This window comes from Oryctolagus cuniculus, chromosome 18, assembly GCF_051225735.1.
Source record: "Oryctolagus cuniculus isolate XC-2025 breed Fujian yellow rabbit chromosome 18, ASM5122573v1, whole genome shotgun sequence".
Taxonomy (NCBI): domain Eukaryota; kingdom Metazoa; phylum Chordata; class Mammalia; order Lagomorpha; family Leporidae; genus Oryctolagus; species Oryctolagus cuniculus.
The window spans coordinates 3,873,296-3,889,050 of record NC_142884.1 but is presented as its reverse complement, the minus strand read 5'-3'; the positions used below and the strand labels follow the sequence as shown (position 1 = coordinate 3,889,050).

The 15,755-nt window shown below is 61.2% G+C and overlaps 1 protein-coding gene across 9 annotated transcripts; it reads left to right on the top strand.

Moving 5' to 3' along the window:
- The first annotated feature begins 11,993 nt into the window (after positions 1–11,993).
- LOC103346238 (leukocyte immunoglobulin-like receptor subfamily A member 5) lies at positions 11,994–15,071 on the top strand. Of its 9 annotated transcripts, none has more exons than XR_016224984.1 (8): positions 11,995–12,213; positions 12,352–12,387; positions 12,554–12,838; positions 12,981–13,080; positions 13,228–13,283; positions 13,904–13,954; positions 14,062–14,646; positions 14,784–15,071. XR_016224984.1 is itself a non-coding variant. In XM_089319679.1 (7 exons), the coding sequence occupies exons 1-7, from the start codon at positions 12,162–12,164 to the stop codon at positions 14,196–14,198; spliced, it is 699 nt and encodes a 232-aa protein (XP_089175805.1). In that variant the 5' UTR covers positions 11,995–12,161; the 3' UTR covers positions 14,199–15,071. The 9 variants fall into 9 exon arrangements, 4 of the variants coding, with proteins under 4 accessions (XP_089175805.1, XP_089175803.1, XP_089175804.1 ...); XR_016224982.1 differs by having other exon boundaries at positions 11,996–12,213; positions 12,981–13,283; positions 14,062–14,220; positions 14,567–14,646; XM_089319679.1 differs by having other exon boundaries at positions 11,995–12,195; positions 14,062–15,071.
- The last annotated feature ends 684 nt before the right edge of the window (positions 15,072–15,755 follow it).

Here is a 15,755-nt window from a genome sequence, read left to right as displayed (position 1 = left end):
GGGCGGGTGTCTGGGCACTGCTTAGCGGCCGCTCTGAAACAAGCATGCTTTCTGTGGGGTGCCGCTAGCCGTCATACGGCCACCCTCCAGGAGCCCCTGTGAGGTCTGTGATGCGGGCTGGGAAGAGACGCCCCCAGCTGCCTGCCGGGTGCCGGGGCTCCTCCGTCAGGGTCCCGCTGTGCACCTCGGGTTCCTGCCGCGTGAAGGCAGTGCTACTTCCTAGTCAGGGTGACGGCACCAAGTACAAGGAGTCCTCCCCTGCTTGGATGGATAAAGTCGGCTCCGTCGGCCCACCTGCACCAGGTGTGTCTGCCTCCCAACCGTCCTGGGGCACGTGGCACACTGCCCTCGGTCTCTGCACAGAGCTCAGTCGGGCTCGGTGCTAAGGGGCTAACAGAGAAGCACGTGGATAAGGGGAGCCAGCGTGAGGCGGGTGTCTCCCCTGGGTCGGGGTCCAGCTGAGAACAGAGGGCTTCAAGACGCGGAGTCCCTGTTCAGGGCTGGCGGCTTGAATGACTCAATCCAGGCTGCTTGCTTGCCTCCTGGCCTCCCGCAGCCCGGGCTGAATCCTGCTCCTGGAACTGTGCCGTCCCCACGCCCCACCCTCTGTCCTGTCCCAAAGCGCGAATCACACTTGTGCAGGCCCTGTGTTAGTGGTTCTGACTGTGCCAGGACTGGGCGCTCCCCCCTTGCGGAGTAGAAAGCTCAGAGTCTGGACTGAGATGTCCCCAGCTTCCAGCCCGGGCTTGCGTGGTCTCAGCTGTGGTACTGAGCGAGTGGTGTGGGTTCTCCAAGCACCAGCCCCGCCCTCTGAGAGTGCAGAGCAGAGTCGGGCATGGGGAGGGATTCCCGGGGAAGCAGAACTCCAAACTCCATGGAGGCCAAGCAGTGCCTTAGGGACGAGGAGGGACTGGGAGCAGCTTAGTGAGTGTGGGGCATTTGGGGGGATGACCATGGAGCTAGAAGAGTTCATGTGGGGCCGGCACTGTGGCAGTGCAGGTTCAATCCCAGCCTGCAGGGCTGCCATCCCATAGGGGCCAGGGTTGGAGTCCCAGCTGCTCCACATCCGCTCCCGCTCCCTGCTAATGCACCTGGGAGAGCAGCAGAAGGTGGTCCAAGTCCCTGGTCCCTGCACCCGCAGGGGGGATGGGGAGAAGATCCTGGTTCCTGGCCCCAGATAGCCCTGGCTCTGCACTTTGTGGCCACTTGGGGAGTGAACCAGCAGATGGAAGACCTGTCTCTCTCTCTCTCTCTCTCTCTCTCTCTCTCTCTCTCGTCTCTATCTAGCTCCGTAACTCTTTCAAATAAATAAAACATATTTTTAAAGAGTTAATGGTGTACAACATTGTTAATGTAGTAAGTCAGCACAGTATGTACTTTAAAGGGCTGGTTTAATGTTATTTGAATTTCGGCACACTAAAGAAGGAAAACATTGTTTCTCATAAGTGCCTGACAGTCCAACAGTTCCCCTCCTGCACATATAACCACAGGGATTGAAGCAGCAACCCAAGCAGGTGTTTGCATCCACGGGTTCATAGCAGCCTCATTCACATGAGCCCAAAGATGCCAGCAACCAGAAGAAGCACAACAGGTGAGTGGTCCACAACAGGCGGTGTTTGTAGACACGGCTGACACTCTCCTGTTAGAAAAGAAGGAGGGTCTGGATAATCGTGGAGAAATCAGCCGGTGTCACAAAGAGACCATGGTCTGATTCTGCTCTGAGAGGTGCCCGGGGGTGCAGATTCAGAGGGCAGAATGTGGACTCGGGTGTGGGGAGGGAGCGTGCAGGTGCCTGCTGAGTGGGTCTGGGGTTTCTGTCTCTGCTAATGAAGATGTTTGTGACAGGTGCTGGTGGGTACACGACACAGTGAATGTGAGAGGCAGCTACAGCAGTGAGTTAAATTTCTGTTAGGTCTGTAATCTGTGCTCTGTGAATTTCAGCTCAACAAAGGAGGAAGACACAAACACTAAAAACATATTTGTCACCTATTTTTCCCTTTAAATGAACACATAATGATTTGGGAGGTGCAGCATGGGATTTGAGGGTGTGCTGATCACACCAGGGCGTTCCCATCTCGTCATGTCTTGTGTTTGGGCCCAGCTCCTCTCCTCGAGTTCTTTGTAGAAACACTCAACAGGTTATGTGAGCCATGGGTGCCTCCTGTGCTGTGCAGACAGAGCCGTTCCTCTATCTGACTCCACCTTGGGACCCGGGGACCAACCCTCCCTCATCTCTCCCCCCAGACCCTTTTCAGCGAAAGTGATCACCATCCTACTCTGCTACTATGAGACCAACTTTTCCGACTTCCGCGTAGAAGGGAGAACTTACACTGGATTCCTGGGAAGGCGTATTTCACTTAATGTTCTCCAGTCCCAGCCATTTCTCCACAAATGACTGGGTTTCATTAACACTTTTTGAGAACAGAATTATAGGGTGGGAGTTGGTACAGCAGTTAAGTCCCTGATTGGATGCCTGAATCCCACAGCTGAGTGCCTGGGTTAGGTCCAGATCTGCCTCTGAGGTGGCTTCCATTACTGCACACCTAGGAGACAGGCAGTGGCTCAGTGCTCGTTCCTGCCCCAGGAGGGAGATTGGCTGCAGCTCCAGGCTCCTGACTGCGTAGCGCAGCCCTGGCTATTGCCAGCATTTGGGGGGTGAACCAGCAAACAAAAGATCTCTCCCTCTCTCTTCCCCTATCAAATAAAATTATAAGTATTTCAAAAGAAAATGATAGGCCTTTCATCTTAATTTATTTCTGCCCCTCCCCCAAGAACAGGGAAAAATGGTGTCTCTCCTACAGTCCATCGAAGTCTAGGCTGCATTTTTTCCAAGGGATATTGCCAGTCCTATCATATCTGCCATACTAGGTTCACCAATTCCCTTGAGTGGGTGTGTGAAGATCCCGTGCCAGGAAACCCCTGTATGTTCCTTGTACCAACTGGAGATCCTGGGAAGCCACACTCGAGGTGGTGGAGAAGGAACTGGGGTTGCAGAAGGAGGCTGATTCATCCGGACTCCCTCAGATACAGCACTGCAGGGTGTTACCATGGGACATAGAAAGGATTCCCACGGATACAACCATGCAGGGTGTTCCCAGTACCGACAGATGGAGGATTCCCATGAATACAATACTGCAGGGTGTTCCCAGTGTGACATAGGGAGGACTCGCACAATTACAACACTACATGGTGTTATCAGTGCCGACAGAGGGAGGATTCACAGGACACAACACTGCAGGGTGTTACTAGTGAGACATAGGGAGGACTCCCATGGATACAACACTGCAGGGTGTTACTAGTGAGACAGAGGGAGGACTCCCATGGATACAACACCCCAGGGTGTTACCAGTATCGACAGAGGGAGCGTCACCTGGGTAGCCCCCAGTATTGCCCTAGAGTTGGTGGTGCTGGGTAAAGAGACATCCAGGGTCTTCAGCCCTCATGTGGGAATTTTACCTGATTTTTAATAGACTTCGAGATCGGTTTTAGGGAACAAATGAGAAGTTACCACATGGAGTTGCTATAGACCCTTCACCCAGCTCCCCATTAGCATTGTAGGTTAATATGGGACATTTCCCAGCACCCTTAGCTCAACTAGTCCATGGTTTATTTAGATTTCCTGTGTTGGAACCTAATCCTTTATCTTCTCCAGGATCTCACACTGCCTCTGGTTCTCTCTGTCTCTTTAGGCCCTTCAATGCCCTTGTAGGTGTTGACCTTGATGACAATTTTGAAGAACATGTGCAAGACCTCAAGGACGCCCTGCCCTGGGAAGCTGTGTGACAGGACTGGGTGATGGGTCACTATGCAGAAGATGCCAGAAAAGGGCTGCCCCAAGCACAGCCCAGCAGGGACCCAGAGGATCCAGGAGCCTGGCTGCTGCTGTGGATCTGGGGCACCTGGTTCCCAAGGGAGCGTCACCCTTCCTCCCGGCACATTCTGTGTGGAAGGAAGTCTACGTCAACCCACGCCTGAGAAGTGGAGCGCAACGTACCTGCTCCGGCCCAGCCTTCACTCTAGCTCTACCACCAGGGCGGCCCAACCTGCTGTATCTGGAGGGGGCGTCTAGGCCCCCTGCTTTCCGGAGCAGCACGTCTGGGGTTTCCGGAAGAGAAGTGCAGGGTCTCTTAATTTCATGAAGTTGGTGTGTGGGGTCTCCAGAGAGCACCCGAGATTCCCGGGTTTCCGGAAGAGAACTTTTGTGGTTCCTAAAGATAGTGTGTGGGGGTCTCCGGAAGAGCGTGTCTGATACTGCAGCTATCCGGCAGAGGGGACTGGGGTCTTTATATGCACGCCCGAGGATCCCGGGTTTCCAGAAGAGCGCGTCTGGCATTTCCGGTCCATTAACCTTCTCTCTACACCGCAGCTCCCCCTTCAGCCCCACCTGGCCCCTGGAGCCCTTGGTACCACGCCCGCTTCCTGGTTTACTTCTCGATGGTGCCAACTCCCTGAGCGCGTGGGCGGCTCCTTGGCTCACCTGTCCGCAACAGTGTGGGACAGAGAGGGGATCCTGGGGCCCAGACCCCCACCGCTCCCTTCTCCTAGCGCAGGTCGGGCACAGGGGAGGAGCTAACGGGGAGGAGACCCTTAGACACCTGCGCGCCCGCGTTCCTGCGGCGCAGCTCGCATCGCTGTCATCATCAACCGAGGCAAATGGGGCCCGAAGCAAGGCGTCTCACAGTGGAATAAGACTCGGCCATGGAACGAGTGAAACCAGGACGTTGGCAGGAAACCGAGGCACTGCGGACACTGTGGGAGTGAGACAAGCCAGGCACAGAGGAGAACCCACGCGGGAAGTCACTCAGGTGTGGGCTGTGAGGGACTCGGGGAACAGCATGGTGGTCACCAGGGGAGGGCGTGGGATCCGCAGGTCAGAGAGCAGAGCTACAGAATCACGTGGGAGGAGAGGTCTAGAGGTGTAGTGTGCGTCATGGCGACTGTAGTTAATAACGCTCACGGCATGGGCAGCTGAAATTGCTTAAAACTGTGTCAGATGCTCCCAGCACACAATAACTCTGTGAGGTAATGCACACGTTATCTAGCTTGGGTTAGCTCTTCCACGTGTGTGTGTGTGTGCGCGTGTTTTATGTTTACGTGACAAATAGACACAAATACAACCTTTGGCTTCAAAGTAACTATTCTTTAAAAGGAGAAAGTGTGCTGCCCTCACCCCTTCTCTAAGGCTCCTGTGACAAGCCCTGCCTGGCCGTGGAACAGGGTCTGGGGTGAGGCCAGCACAGAACATTTTCCTGTGATTTCCTCTCCAGCGTCCTCTTGGATAAGTTCCAGTGAGCCCAGAGGGAAATGGCTCCCTGCCACAGCGCTGACACCAGGGGTGCCGGGGACCCTTGGCTCTGGTCCTAGAACCCCCGTATCTCTGTAGTTGCCACCGTGGCAGCCCCCAGGTGTGGCGGCCCCCAGTGGTGCCCTGGAGCTAGTACTCACAGGTAGGTGTCTCTCAGACCCGCTGTGTCCTTGGCAGAGAATCGCGGCTGGCTGTCCAGGGCCCTGTCCACAGCAGGGGTGTGAAGGGGAGCGTGGGAATGCAGTAGAGGGCACCACGACTCGGGCAAGGATGCGACGAGAATGGCTTCTCGCCCCCCCCCACCACATTCAGCTCACATCCTCTGCCCTCCCCCAGTCAGTATCCCTGGGGACAAGGGGTCAGCTGAGCCAGGTGGGCTTGGGCACAGCACAGCAGCCACGAGCGGTGCACACGCTGGAGCATGGTTGAGTTCCCTTCCTCTAATCCCCTGCATGTGGACAGCACGGTGACCTCCCAGGGCCGCCCCCCGAGTGCGCCCCTCGGACTGATCCCCCTGTTCCCGAGCCGCAGATACGCTGTGAACCCACGCGGGGTCCCTGCATTCACCTCCTGCAGCAGAGGAATGCACTCCAGGCTGTTGGAGGTCTGGGCTCTGCTAAGTGGAGCTGTGTGGATCTCCCTTGGAGCGCTGACGGGAGTTCGTGTGTTGACTGCGATCCTGCGACCTGACGGTGACCAGTGAGGGCAGTTTCTGGTTGAGACCTTGGGTTGTCTTTAGGTAGGATGACGTCATCAGCAAAGAGAGGTAGTCTTAGGTAAGATGGCGTCATCAGCCAAGAGAAACGACATGGCTTCTTCCTTCCCAATTCGGACGCTTCTGAGGCTTCTTCTCGCCCACCTGCTCTGGCGAGGACTTGCAGGGCCGCGCAGAGCAGCAGTCAGGGTTCACGTTTCCTACAAGGACCCGCACTCTTCCTCCACGGAGACAGCGGCAAAGCAGCGCGCACTCCCCTCAGTGACGTGTGAGCGCAGCATGTCGGCGTGCGCCTGCGCAGTCACTTGTCGTCGTATGCGCAGTAGCGTGTCATCATGCGCATGCGCAGTCCTGTCTTGTGCATATGTACAGTCACGTGTTGGGCTGTGTCCCCGAGGCCAGTGGCGGTGTGCGCCTGCGCAATCCCTTGTTGACGTGCGCATGCGCAGTCCAGAGTCGGTGTGCATCTGCGCGAGGCCGCCTCAGGTGAGTCCGTGTCCGCCCACACGGGGAAGCTGAGGCTCAGGGCAGAGGGGTGTGTGAGGGGACGCAGTGAGGGCGCCTCCCCCGGGAGTCAGGGCAGGCGGCAGGGAGGGGGCGGCGCAGGTCCTGGGAGGCCTCAGGGCCCCGCAGCGGGGTGGTCGGGTCAGGGGAAGCTGTGGCTGAGGGGCGTGGGAGCGGCGTCCGCGGCGGAGGGGGCGTCCGGGCCTCCCCCGCCCTGGGTCGGGCCCCGGGACCTCCGGGCCGGGCGGGAGCGGGGCTGTGCCCACCTGCGTCCTCCGGAAGTGGCCGGGCTGCGACCCCACAGGAGGGGCTGAGGGCGGGGACGACCCCACCCCGGGGCGCATCAGCCCACCTGAGGGGCGGCTCCGGGAGGCCCGTGTGCTTGGTGCTGGGTCCTGGCCCTGGGAGAGGAGGGCGGAGCCGGCTGACAGGGCGGGGCGGGGCCCCATCCCTGCAGGGCGCCTGTGCCCCCATCCTGGGGACTGAGGGCCTGGCTGGGGTGGGGGCGGTGCCCCTTCCTGTGGGGTGTGGACGGAACAGCCCTGCGATGCTGGGAGGACCCGGCCTCCGAGCGTCCACACCCGGTGTGTGTCCGTGCCGCGGGCGCTGTGCCGAGGCCGGCGGAGAGGACGCCATGACCCCGCCCTCGTGGTCCTGCTCTGCCTGGGGGAGACGGGAAGACGGGGAGGGGAGACCCTGCTCTGGGAGGGACCCCGCCCCCGCCCACAGCCAGGCCCTGCTCCCTGGAGACCCCAGGCTCAGGAGTCCCGGGGAGGAGAGGACCTGCGCAGGGGCAGGGCAACCTCTCACGGGGAGCTCTCCTCCAGGGCTGTGCGGGCCCAGGACCCGAGTGCAGGCAGGTGAGCGTGCCCCCACTGTGCAGGGTACCCCCCCATAGGACAAGGGCCACCCCGGGCAGCTGGAGTGGGGCAGCAGCCCTGTCTGGTGAGGAGGGCGTCTGGGAGGGTCCTGGCCTGCGAGGGGACGTGGTCCTGGGACCCAGCCTCTGGTTTCCTTCCAGGGACCCTCCCCAGACCCAGCCTCCGGGCTGAGCCAGGCTCTGTGATCGCCCTGGGCAGGCCTGGGGCCCTGTGGTGTTGGGGACCCTGGAGGCCCAGGAGTGCCGTCTGTATAGAGAGGGAATCCCAGAGCCCTGGGACACACAGATGCCACTGGAGCCCGGAAACAAGGCCACGTTCCCCACCCTCTCATGGCTGAGGTGTACACGGGGCGCTACCGCTGTGTCTGCCTCAGCGCTGCTGGCTGCTCAGAGCCCAGTGCCGCCCTGGAGCTGGGGTGACAGTGAGGAAGCCACACCTGAGCAGGAGCTGGGTAGGTCACGGAGACGCTGAGAGGAGGTGTAGATGGGAATTGGGTGCGGGGCCTGGGCTCCTGGGCCAGACACCCAGAGTGAGGGTGGTGGGACTGCAGGGCAGGAGGGAGAAGGGTGTGGGCGGAGCCAGGGTGCAGCCCCGCCCCTCTTCCCTCCTGACCCAGCAGTGCCCTGGTTGATCCCTGCAGAGGCCCTGACAGGGTCACACAGGGACTCGGGGTCTGCCCAGCGCCCTGGCCAGCTGCTCCAGGCCGGGCTCCCACAGCGGGGGAGCAGATGCAGCACTAGACAGGACCCCACCCAGGACGGGTCTCACTCACACCCCGGGGGCTCGGTGGGCTTCTAGAGCAGGACAGATTCTGCTCGGGCTCAGTGGACCCTGGCCCTGCCCAGGGAGGGTCCCAGACCTGCTGCTGTAGGGAGAAGTTCGCCGGGCTGTGGGTCCCTGTGGCCCCGCCCCTGCGGAGCTCCCCTGGCGGCCTCCATGCTGGGGGCACATGTGAAGCCCAGGAGGGGCCGTGCACCTGCTCGCCTGAGTCGCTGGGCCTCTGCCCGCAGGTGTGGGTCCTCTCTCTCCAGCCCGCGTGTTCCGTGCACCCCTGTGCTTGGGGAGCCCTGCTCCTGACTTTCCCAGCAGTCGTTTCACGGGCAGAGGTCACCGGGGGCACTGGGTGCGTCAGTGTGGGAAATCCTCTCCCGTATCTGGGGCGGGTGTAGTTTATGCGTGACTACAGAGGAAGCCTGGCGCCGTCTTCTGTCCCGTGTGCTTGGGATCCAGGCTGTCACGAGCTGGGGGCGTGTTGGTGTTTGCGTGTGTGACGTGTGTCGTGCACCCCCATCACAGCATCGTCATGGCCCCGACACCTGACCGGCCTGGTCCTCTGTCCCTGTGTGTCTAAGTCAGAGCTCCGCTCCCAGGAGGGCGTGGGTCTGGCTGTCAGGATCGAACCTGGTGCCGAGTTTCTAACGTGGTCTCCCTCTGATGGCTGGTGTGTGTGTGTGTGCGTGTGTGCGCGTGCACGCACTCTGCCTCTGATAAATAAATCTTTCAGATAGAGAGGAGAGACACAGAGAGAGGTCCTACATTTGCTGTTTCACCTCCCAAATGGCCACAACGACCAGGTCTGGGCGTGTTTGGAGCCAGGAGCTTCTTCCAGGTCTCCCACGTGGGTGCAGGGCCCAAGCACTTGGGTCATCCTCACTGCTTTCCCAGGTGCAACAGTAGGGAGCTAGAACGGAAGTGGAGCAATCGGGACATGAACTGGCACCCATATGGGATGCCGGGCTGCAGGCGGCAGCGTAATCGGCTACGCCACAGCGCCGGCCCCACACACACAGTTTTGTGCATCACGGGCAGCAGCCGGCTGAGGGGCACTGTGAGCGCGACTCACCTGTGTGTGCTGCCTGTGTTTCTAACACAGCTGTGCGCCAGCCAGAGACAAAGGGAGGCGGAGCAGCAGGTGCACTGGCTGAGGTGCAGGGAGGGTGGCAGCCCCGACGTGTCCCCTCTAGCTCCTGATACTCGGGAGCCCCGACGCCAACCTTTCCCCCAGCTGTGGGCCCGGAGCCCAGCGCTGAGTCCTGGTCAGGGCTGACTCGGCAGGGCAGGGGCTGAGCTGTGTCCCAGGCTGAGCAGGCAGTGCCCACGGCTCCGCCCTCACTGGCCTGGGCCATCTTCTCTCTCAGCCTGAGACCTGGGGTCCCAGCTCAACTCTGGTCCTGAGGCAGACCCGGGTCTGAGTTCCCGGGGCACAGGGTGGCTGACAGTGACCCAGAGGCCAGTTCATCCAGAGCCCACTGAGCAGGGTCTGAGACAGGGAGGGGACTGAGCACTGAGGGGCAGAAATGACCGGGAGGTGGCGATGGAGGGAGGAGGAGGTGCTGAGGAGGTCAGAGGGAGGAGGCTGGGAGAAACAAAACCACACGCCCAGACTGTGGGAACTCCCTCTGAGTCAGTGGCTGTCACAGAAGCCCTGCCCAGGGTCCCCTCCTCGGGGTCCCGTGATGCCTGCGTGGAAGCAGGGCAGGCAGGGGCCCCTCACTCACCACCTGTGAACCCCGTGAACCCCGCCAGACAGCTCCACCCCAGTCCCCGTGCACCTGCTCACTCCCTGTGAATACTTTATTTCATCACACCCCACCCCCGTCGTATCCACCCCCCCCCTTCCCGGATCTGAATCTCACCGCTGGTCTGCACCTTCCTCCAACCAAACACCAGTGTCTCTGCCCCTCGTTGCTGGTGATGCAGCCCCCACACACGTGCCCCTGCCCCCATAGCAAACCCAACCACAGCCACGTCCAGGGCCCATGTGAACACTGGGGGTGTTGGCGGCCCCCTCGTGGGCGGCTCCGTGCGGGGCGGGCAGCGGGGTCACCAGACTGGACTCACGGCTTCTTCCTCCATTATGCACAGAAGGATGCACGTGGAGGCCTCGAGGGGTGCAGGAACACAGGGTTCGTGAGTGTACCCCAGGATCAGGCCAGCTGGAGCGAGAGAAAGAGGTGAGTACAGGGGCACAACACACACGCCATAGAGAAAACCCTCCATGGGGGCCTCAGCCATCCAGGTCATCCAGGGGAGGGGAGCACGCAACCTACAGGCCACGGGAGACCAGGAAGTCCCGTGGTCAGGCCCTGCCACGGCAGCCACAGGCGACTCAAACTCAGGGAATTCTTTAAGCTGATGATCAGGACGGGCCCGGAATGATGCTGCCAACATCCAAACGGCCCTTGGGAGAAACAACGTCCCCAGCCCCATCCTCCTCCCCACGCCTCATCTGCCAGCCAGAGGCAAAGTGCTCATTCTGGGTGTGGCTTGATTGAATATTCAAAGTGGGTGGAGTTTGGGTGGGGCTTGAGCACCACTCATTTCCAGGCTCTGTTTTGGAAAAAGGGGAAGTGTCAGGGAGTGGAGGTGCATGATGGGAGTGGGAGGACCCCTCACGGAAATTTCGTGGGATGACCCCATGGTCGTCCCGGGAGTGTCTTTAGGCGGCCCTCTTGGGTGTTTCCAGCTGGCGCAGGTATGCATGTACAACATGGTGGAATTTGTGGTTTCCTCATGGGAAGGCAGGGCCTGGTGGCTCTGGAGCTGTTTGTGCAGGCTTAGCCCAAGTGGCCAGGCGGCAGCCAATGGCTTGGAGCTGACCAGCAGCAGTTGGGTTGGGGATCTGGGACCCTGCTGCTTCCCCCAGCCGCCCACCCTCCTCCCACCTCAAGCTGACTGTGTCCCAGCCCGCCCACTGCCCACTGCCTGCTCCTGTCTCAGCGCCCCTGAGAGCCTGAGATGCCTGCCAGGCGGGGACACTGGGGCTCCGAGCAGCTCAGCCCTGGATGCGGCCGGGCTCCTGTGGCCGCCCCCCCCCCCCAGGAAGCCCCTCCCCCACACTCACCTGTTCTTGTGGATCCAGGCCCCTCTTTCTCCGACACAGCAACCTACAAAACCGTAGGAGGGTTCTCCACCATCTGAATCTTTTTTGTTACAGATGAGTTTGGAAGGCAGAGTTAGAGAGAGGCAGAGAGGGAGGTCTTCCATCCGCTGGTTCACCCCCTAAATGGCTGCAACGGCCGGAGCTGGGCCAATCCAAAGCCAGGAGCCTGGAGCCGCTTTTGGGGCAGGGCCCAAGCACTGGGGTCACCTTCCACTGCTTCCCCGGCCATGGCAGGGGGCGGGGTCGGAAGAGCAGCTCTGGACCAGGAAGCTGTGCCCATATGGGATGCCAGCGCACTACGCCACAGCGCCAGCCCCCACCACCCGAGTATTTGTCACAGCTCCCTGCAGGAGTCTTGGGCCCGGGAATTCCAGGAAGGATCCTGTCAGTTTCAGCCATGAAATGTCACACCTGGCACACGGCTACACGTGCAGGCGCCCTGTGCCCGCTGGGGACGTGGTGCCCGGACACGGCAGGAAGGAAGTTGGCCCTTGCGAAACATCTGGCGGGAAATGTGCCTGGGGCTTGGTTCCTGCATGCTGTGTGCACAGCAACTGAAGGCGGAGACAAGACACCCCGGGGCATGAGTCAGCCCACTAGGGAGGCCCCGTGTCCTTGGTGCTGGGTCCTGCCCTGGGGAGAGGAGGGCGGAGCCGGCTGACAGGGCGGGGGCGGGGCCCCATCCCTGCAGGGAGCCTGTGCCCTCCCCATCCTGGGGACTGAGGGCCTGGCTGGGGGTGAGGTGCGGTTCCCCTTCCTGTGGGGCTGCGGGTGGAACAGCCCTGTGATGCTGGGAAGACCCAGCCTCCGAGCTTCCACACCCGGTGTGTGCCCGTGCCGTGGGCGCTGTGCCGGGGCTGGTCAGGAGACGCCATGAACCCGTCCTTCATGGTCCTGCTCTGCCTGGGTGAGACTGGAAGACAGGGTGAGGAGACCCTGCTCTGGGAGGGACCCCGCCCCTGCCCAGTGCCAGGCCCTGCTCCCTGGAGACCCCAAGCTCAGCAGCCCCAGGGAGGAGAGGACGGGCACAGGGGCAAACCTCTCACGGGGAGCTCTCCTCCAGGGCTGTGTGCAGGCCCCAGGACCCGAGTGCAGGCAGGTGAGCGTGCCCCCACTGTGCCGGTCCCCTCCCCCCCCATGGGACAAGGGCCACCCCGGGCAGCCTGGGTGGGGACAGCAGCCCTGTCTGGTGTGGAGGGCGTCTGGGAGGGTCCTGGCCTACGAGGGGACGTGGTCCTGGGACCCAGCCTCTGGTTGCCTTCCAGGGACCCTCCCCAGACCCAGCCTCTGGGCTGAGCCAGGCTCTGTGATCGCCCTGGGCAGGCCTGGGACCCTGTGGTGTCAGGGGACCCTGGAGGCCCAGGAGTGCCGTCTGTATAAAGAGGGAATCCCAGAGCCCTGGGACAGAGTGATGCCCCTGGAGCGCAGAAACAAGGTCAAGTTCTCCATCCCTCTCATGGCTGAGGTGTACACGGGGCGCTACAGCTGTGTCTGCCTCAGCACTGCTGGCTGGTCAGAGCCCAGTGATGCCCTGGAGCTGCGGGTGTCAGGTGAGGGTCACGCAGGGTCCCTGCCCCACAGGCTGTGCCCTCAGGGAGGGGTCTGCTCCCAGGGGTCCCCCTCTCATCACGCAGCCCTGGGGGTACCGTGGGGGGTGAGCCCTGCTTCACATGACTGCTCCTCCTCTCCCAGGAGCCTACAGCAAGCCCAGCCTCTCGGCCCTGCCCAGCCCCGTGGTGACCTCAGGGGACAATGTGACCCTCCAGTGCCGCTCCCAGCTGGGATTCCACAGGTTCATTCTGACAGAAGAGGGGGCGCCCTGGGCTGCCAGGACCCGGAGCTCAGAGCCACACCCTAGTGCGCAGTCCCAGGCCCTGTTCCCTGTGGGCCCTGTGACTCCTGGCCGCAGGTGGGCGTTCCAATGCTATGGCTCCTACAGGGAGAATCCTTCTGTGTGGTCAGAGCCCAGTGACGCCCTGGAGCTGGGGGTGACAGGTGAGGAAGCCACAGCCTGAGCAGGAGCTGGGTAGGTCATGGAGACACTGAGAGGAGGCGTAGATGGGAACTGGGCAAGGGGCCTGGGGCTCCTGGGCCAGATACCCAGAGTGAGGGCGGTGGGACTGCAGGGCAGGAGGGATAGGGTGTGGGCGGAGCCAGTGTGCAGCCCCGCCCCTCTTCCCTCCTGACCCAGCAGTGCCCTCGGTGGTCCCTGCAGAGGGCCTGACGGGGTCTGCCCAGCGCCCTGGCCGGCAGCCCCAGGCCGGGCTCCCACAGCGGGCGAGCATTGCAGAACTGGACAGGACCCACCCAGGACGGGCCTCACACCCCGGGGTGTCTATTAGAGTAGGACAGAGACTATCGAGCCCAGTGGGGCCTGGTCATGGCCCAGGGTGGGCCCGGGACCTGCTCCTGTAGGGAGAAGCTCGCCAGGCTTGGCTGCCACATGTCTCTCCCCTGCGGAGTTCCCTGGCGGCTCCAGAACACAGACAGAGTGATGTGTGGGCGACTTCCACGAGGACCACGCTGAACTGCGTCGCGAGACGAGAGGCTGGGAAGCACAGAGTGTGGAGCAGGCCAGGGTCTCCTCCTCCTCACTGTCCTGTACCTGTTCTCAGGAGGACCAGAGCCCAGCAGCCCCTCGCACCCCCAGCCAGGCTCCCCCGCTGGTGAGTGAGCCACAGGCCTGACCCAGGGCTCAGGCTACTGAGGGGAGTAGGGGGTTCTGTGTTACTGGGGCTGGCCGGCCTGATGACCCCTCCGTGCACACCCCCAGCCCCAGCGCCCCAGGACCACTCCCTGGAGAACCTCATCCGCATGGGCGTGGCGGGCTTGGTCCTGCTGGGCCTCGGGCTTCTGCTGGCAGAGGCTTGGTACAGCCAGAGAAGGACCCGGGCTGCAGGCCAGCGGTGACCTGGAGAGAGGACAGAGCTGGGTCAGAGAGGCTGTGCCCTGGGGGCGGGGGAGGGGGGATCCGGGCATGAGTGGTGAGAAGCTGTGGGAAGTGGGAAGAGCTCACCTGGGGTTGTGGGAATCCTGCTCAGGGGCAGGGACCCTGGTGGGCTGCTGGCAGTGCTGCTCCCCTGGGCTCCCATGCACATTCTGGGAAGGGGCTCTGGCCTCCCGCAGCCCTGCCCACCGCCCTGCAGGCTCCCGTGGGGTTCTGTCCTGTTCCTCTCCAGGGACCGCACACAGCTCAGTGGCCCTGAGTGTCCACAGGAGCCCGAGCTCTGCCGCCCACGGAGAGGGTAACACCAGGATTTGCTCCCCTTGACCTTCAGCAAGTGGGCCAGGATGTGGTGGGACACCTGTCACTCAGGATGGATTTAAAATTCTGCTCACCAAAAGGAGGCCATGACAGGTGGGGCCAGATGTGGGAGGTCAGAATCAATAGATCTGGGCTGGTGCTGTGGCTTAATGGATAAAAGCTGCTGCCTGCGGTTCCGGCATCCCCTGTGGGCACCGGTTCAAGTCCTGGCTGCCCCACGTCCAATCCAGCTCTCTGCTGTGGCCTGGGAAAGCAGTAGAAGATGGCCCAAGTGTTTGGGCCCCTGCATCCATCTGGGAGACCCAGAAGAAGCTCCTGGCCCCTGGCTCTTGGCTCTTGGCTCCTGGCTCCTGGCTCCTGGCTCCTGGCTCCTGGCTCCTGGCTCCTGGCTCCTGGCTCTTGGCTGGAGATCAGACAAGCTCCAGCTTTGAGGACCCATTGGGATTAAACCAGCAGATGGATACCTCTCTCTCTCCTTCTCTCTGTAACTCTGATTTTTAAATAAATATTTTTAAAAACGTGTGGCTTATCAAACTCTAAGGTAAAATCCCAGATGACCGTGGGAATCCACCCTCTGAGAGGACCACACAGAAGTGAAAGAAGGTGTGTGCAGGGTTTCTTCAGGCACGGGAAGTTCAAGGTCATCTGGATTTCTCAATGCACAACTAACATAAACCCCACAACACGGCGGTTCTGGCGGACGGCAGCACCCGGTGTTCTGGAAGAGTGCGGATGCCTGCCCGGCTTCCTCTGGTGGCTGGTTACTCTGCTTGTCCGTGTGGTGCAAGTCTGCGTTTCCCACAGAGTTCAGGGAGGGGGTTTGAGAGAGTGCTGTGGATTCTGCACCAGTGTTTCCAGTTATGGGCTGGGACCCCACCCCACCACAGCGTAGCTTAGGGAGTAAAGCCAACACCTGCAGCGCCCGCATCCCATATGACCTCCAGTTTGAATCTCAGTTGCCCCACTTCTGATCCAGCTCCCTGCTAATGCCCTGGGAAGGCAGCAGAGGATGGCCCAAATGCTTGGGGCCCTGCACCCACGTGGGAGACCCAAAAGAAGCTCCTGGCTTCAGCCTGGCCCAGCCGTCTGGGGAGTGAGCCAGAAGGTGGCAAATCTCTGTTGCTGTCTCTCCTCTCTATGTCCCTACCTCTCGAATAAATAAATCAGAGTTTATAAAAAATTTTAAACACGCCTAGAAGGAA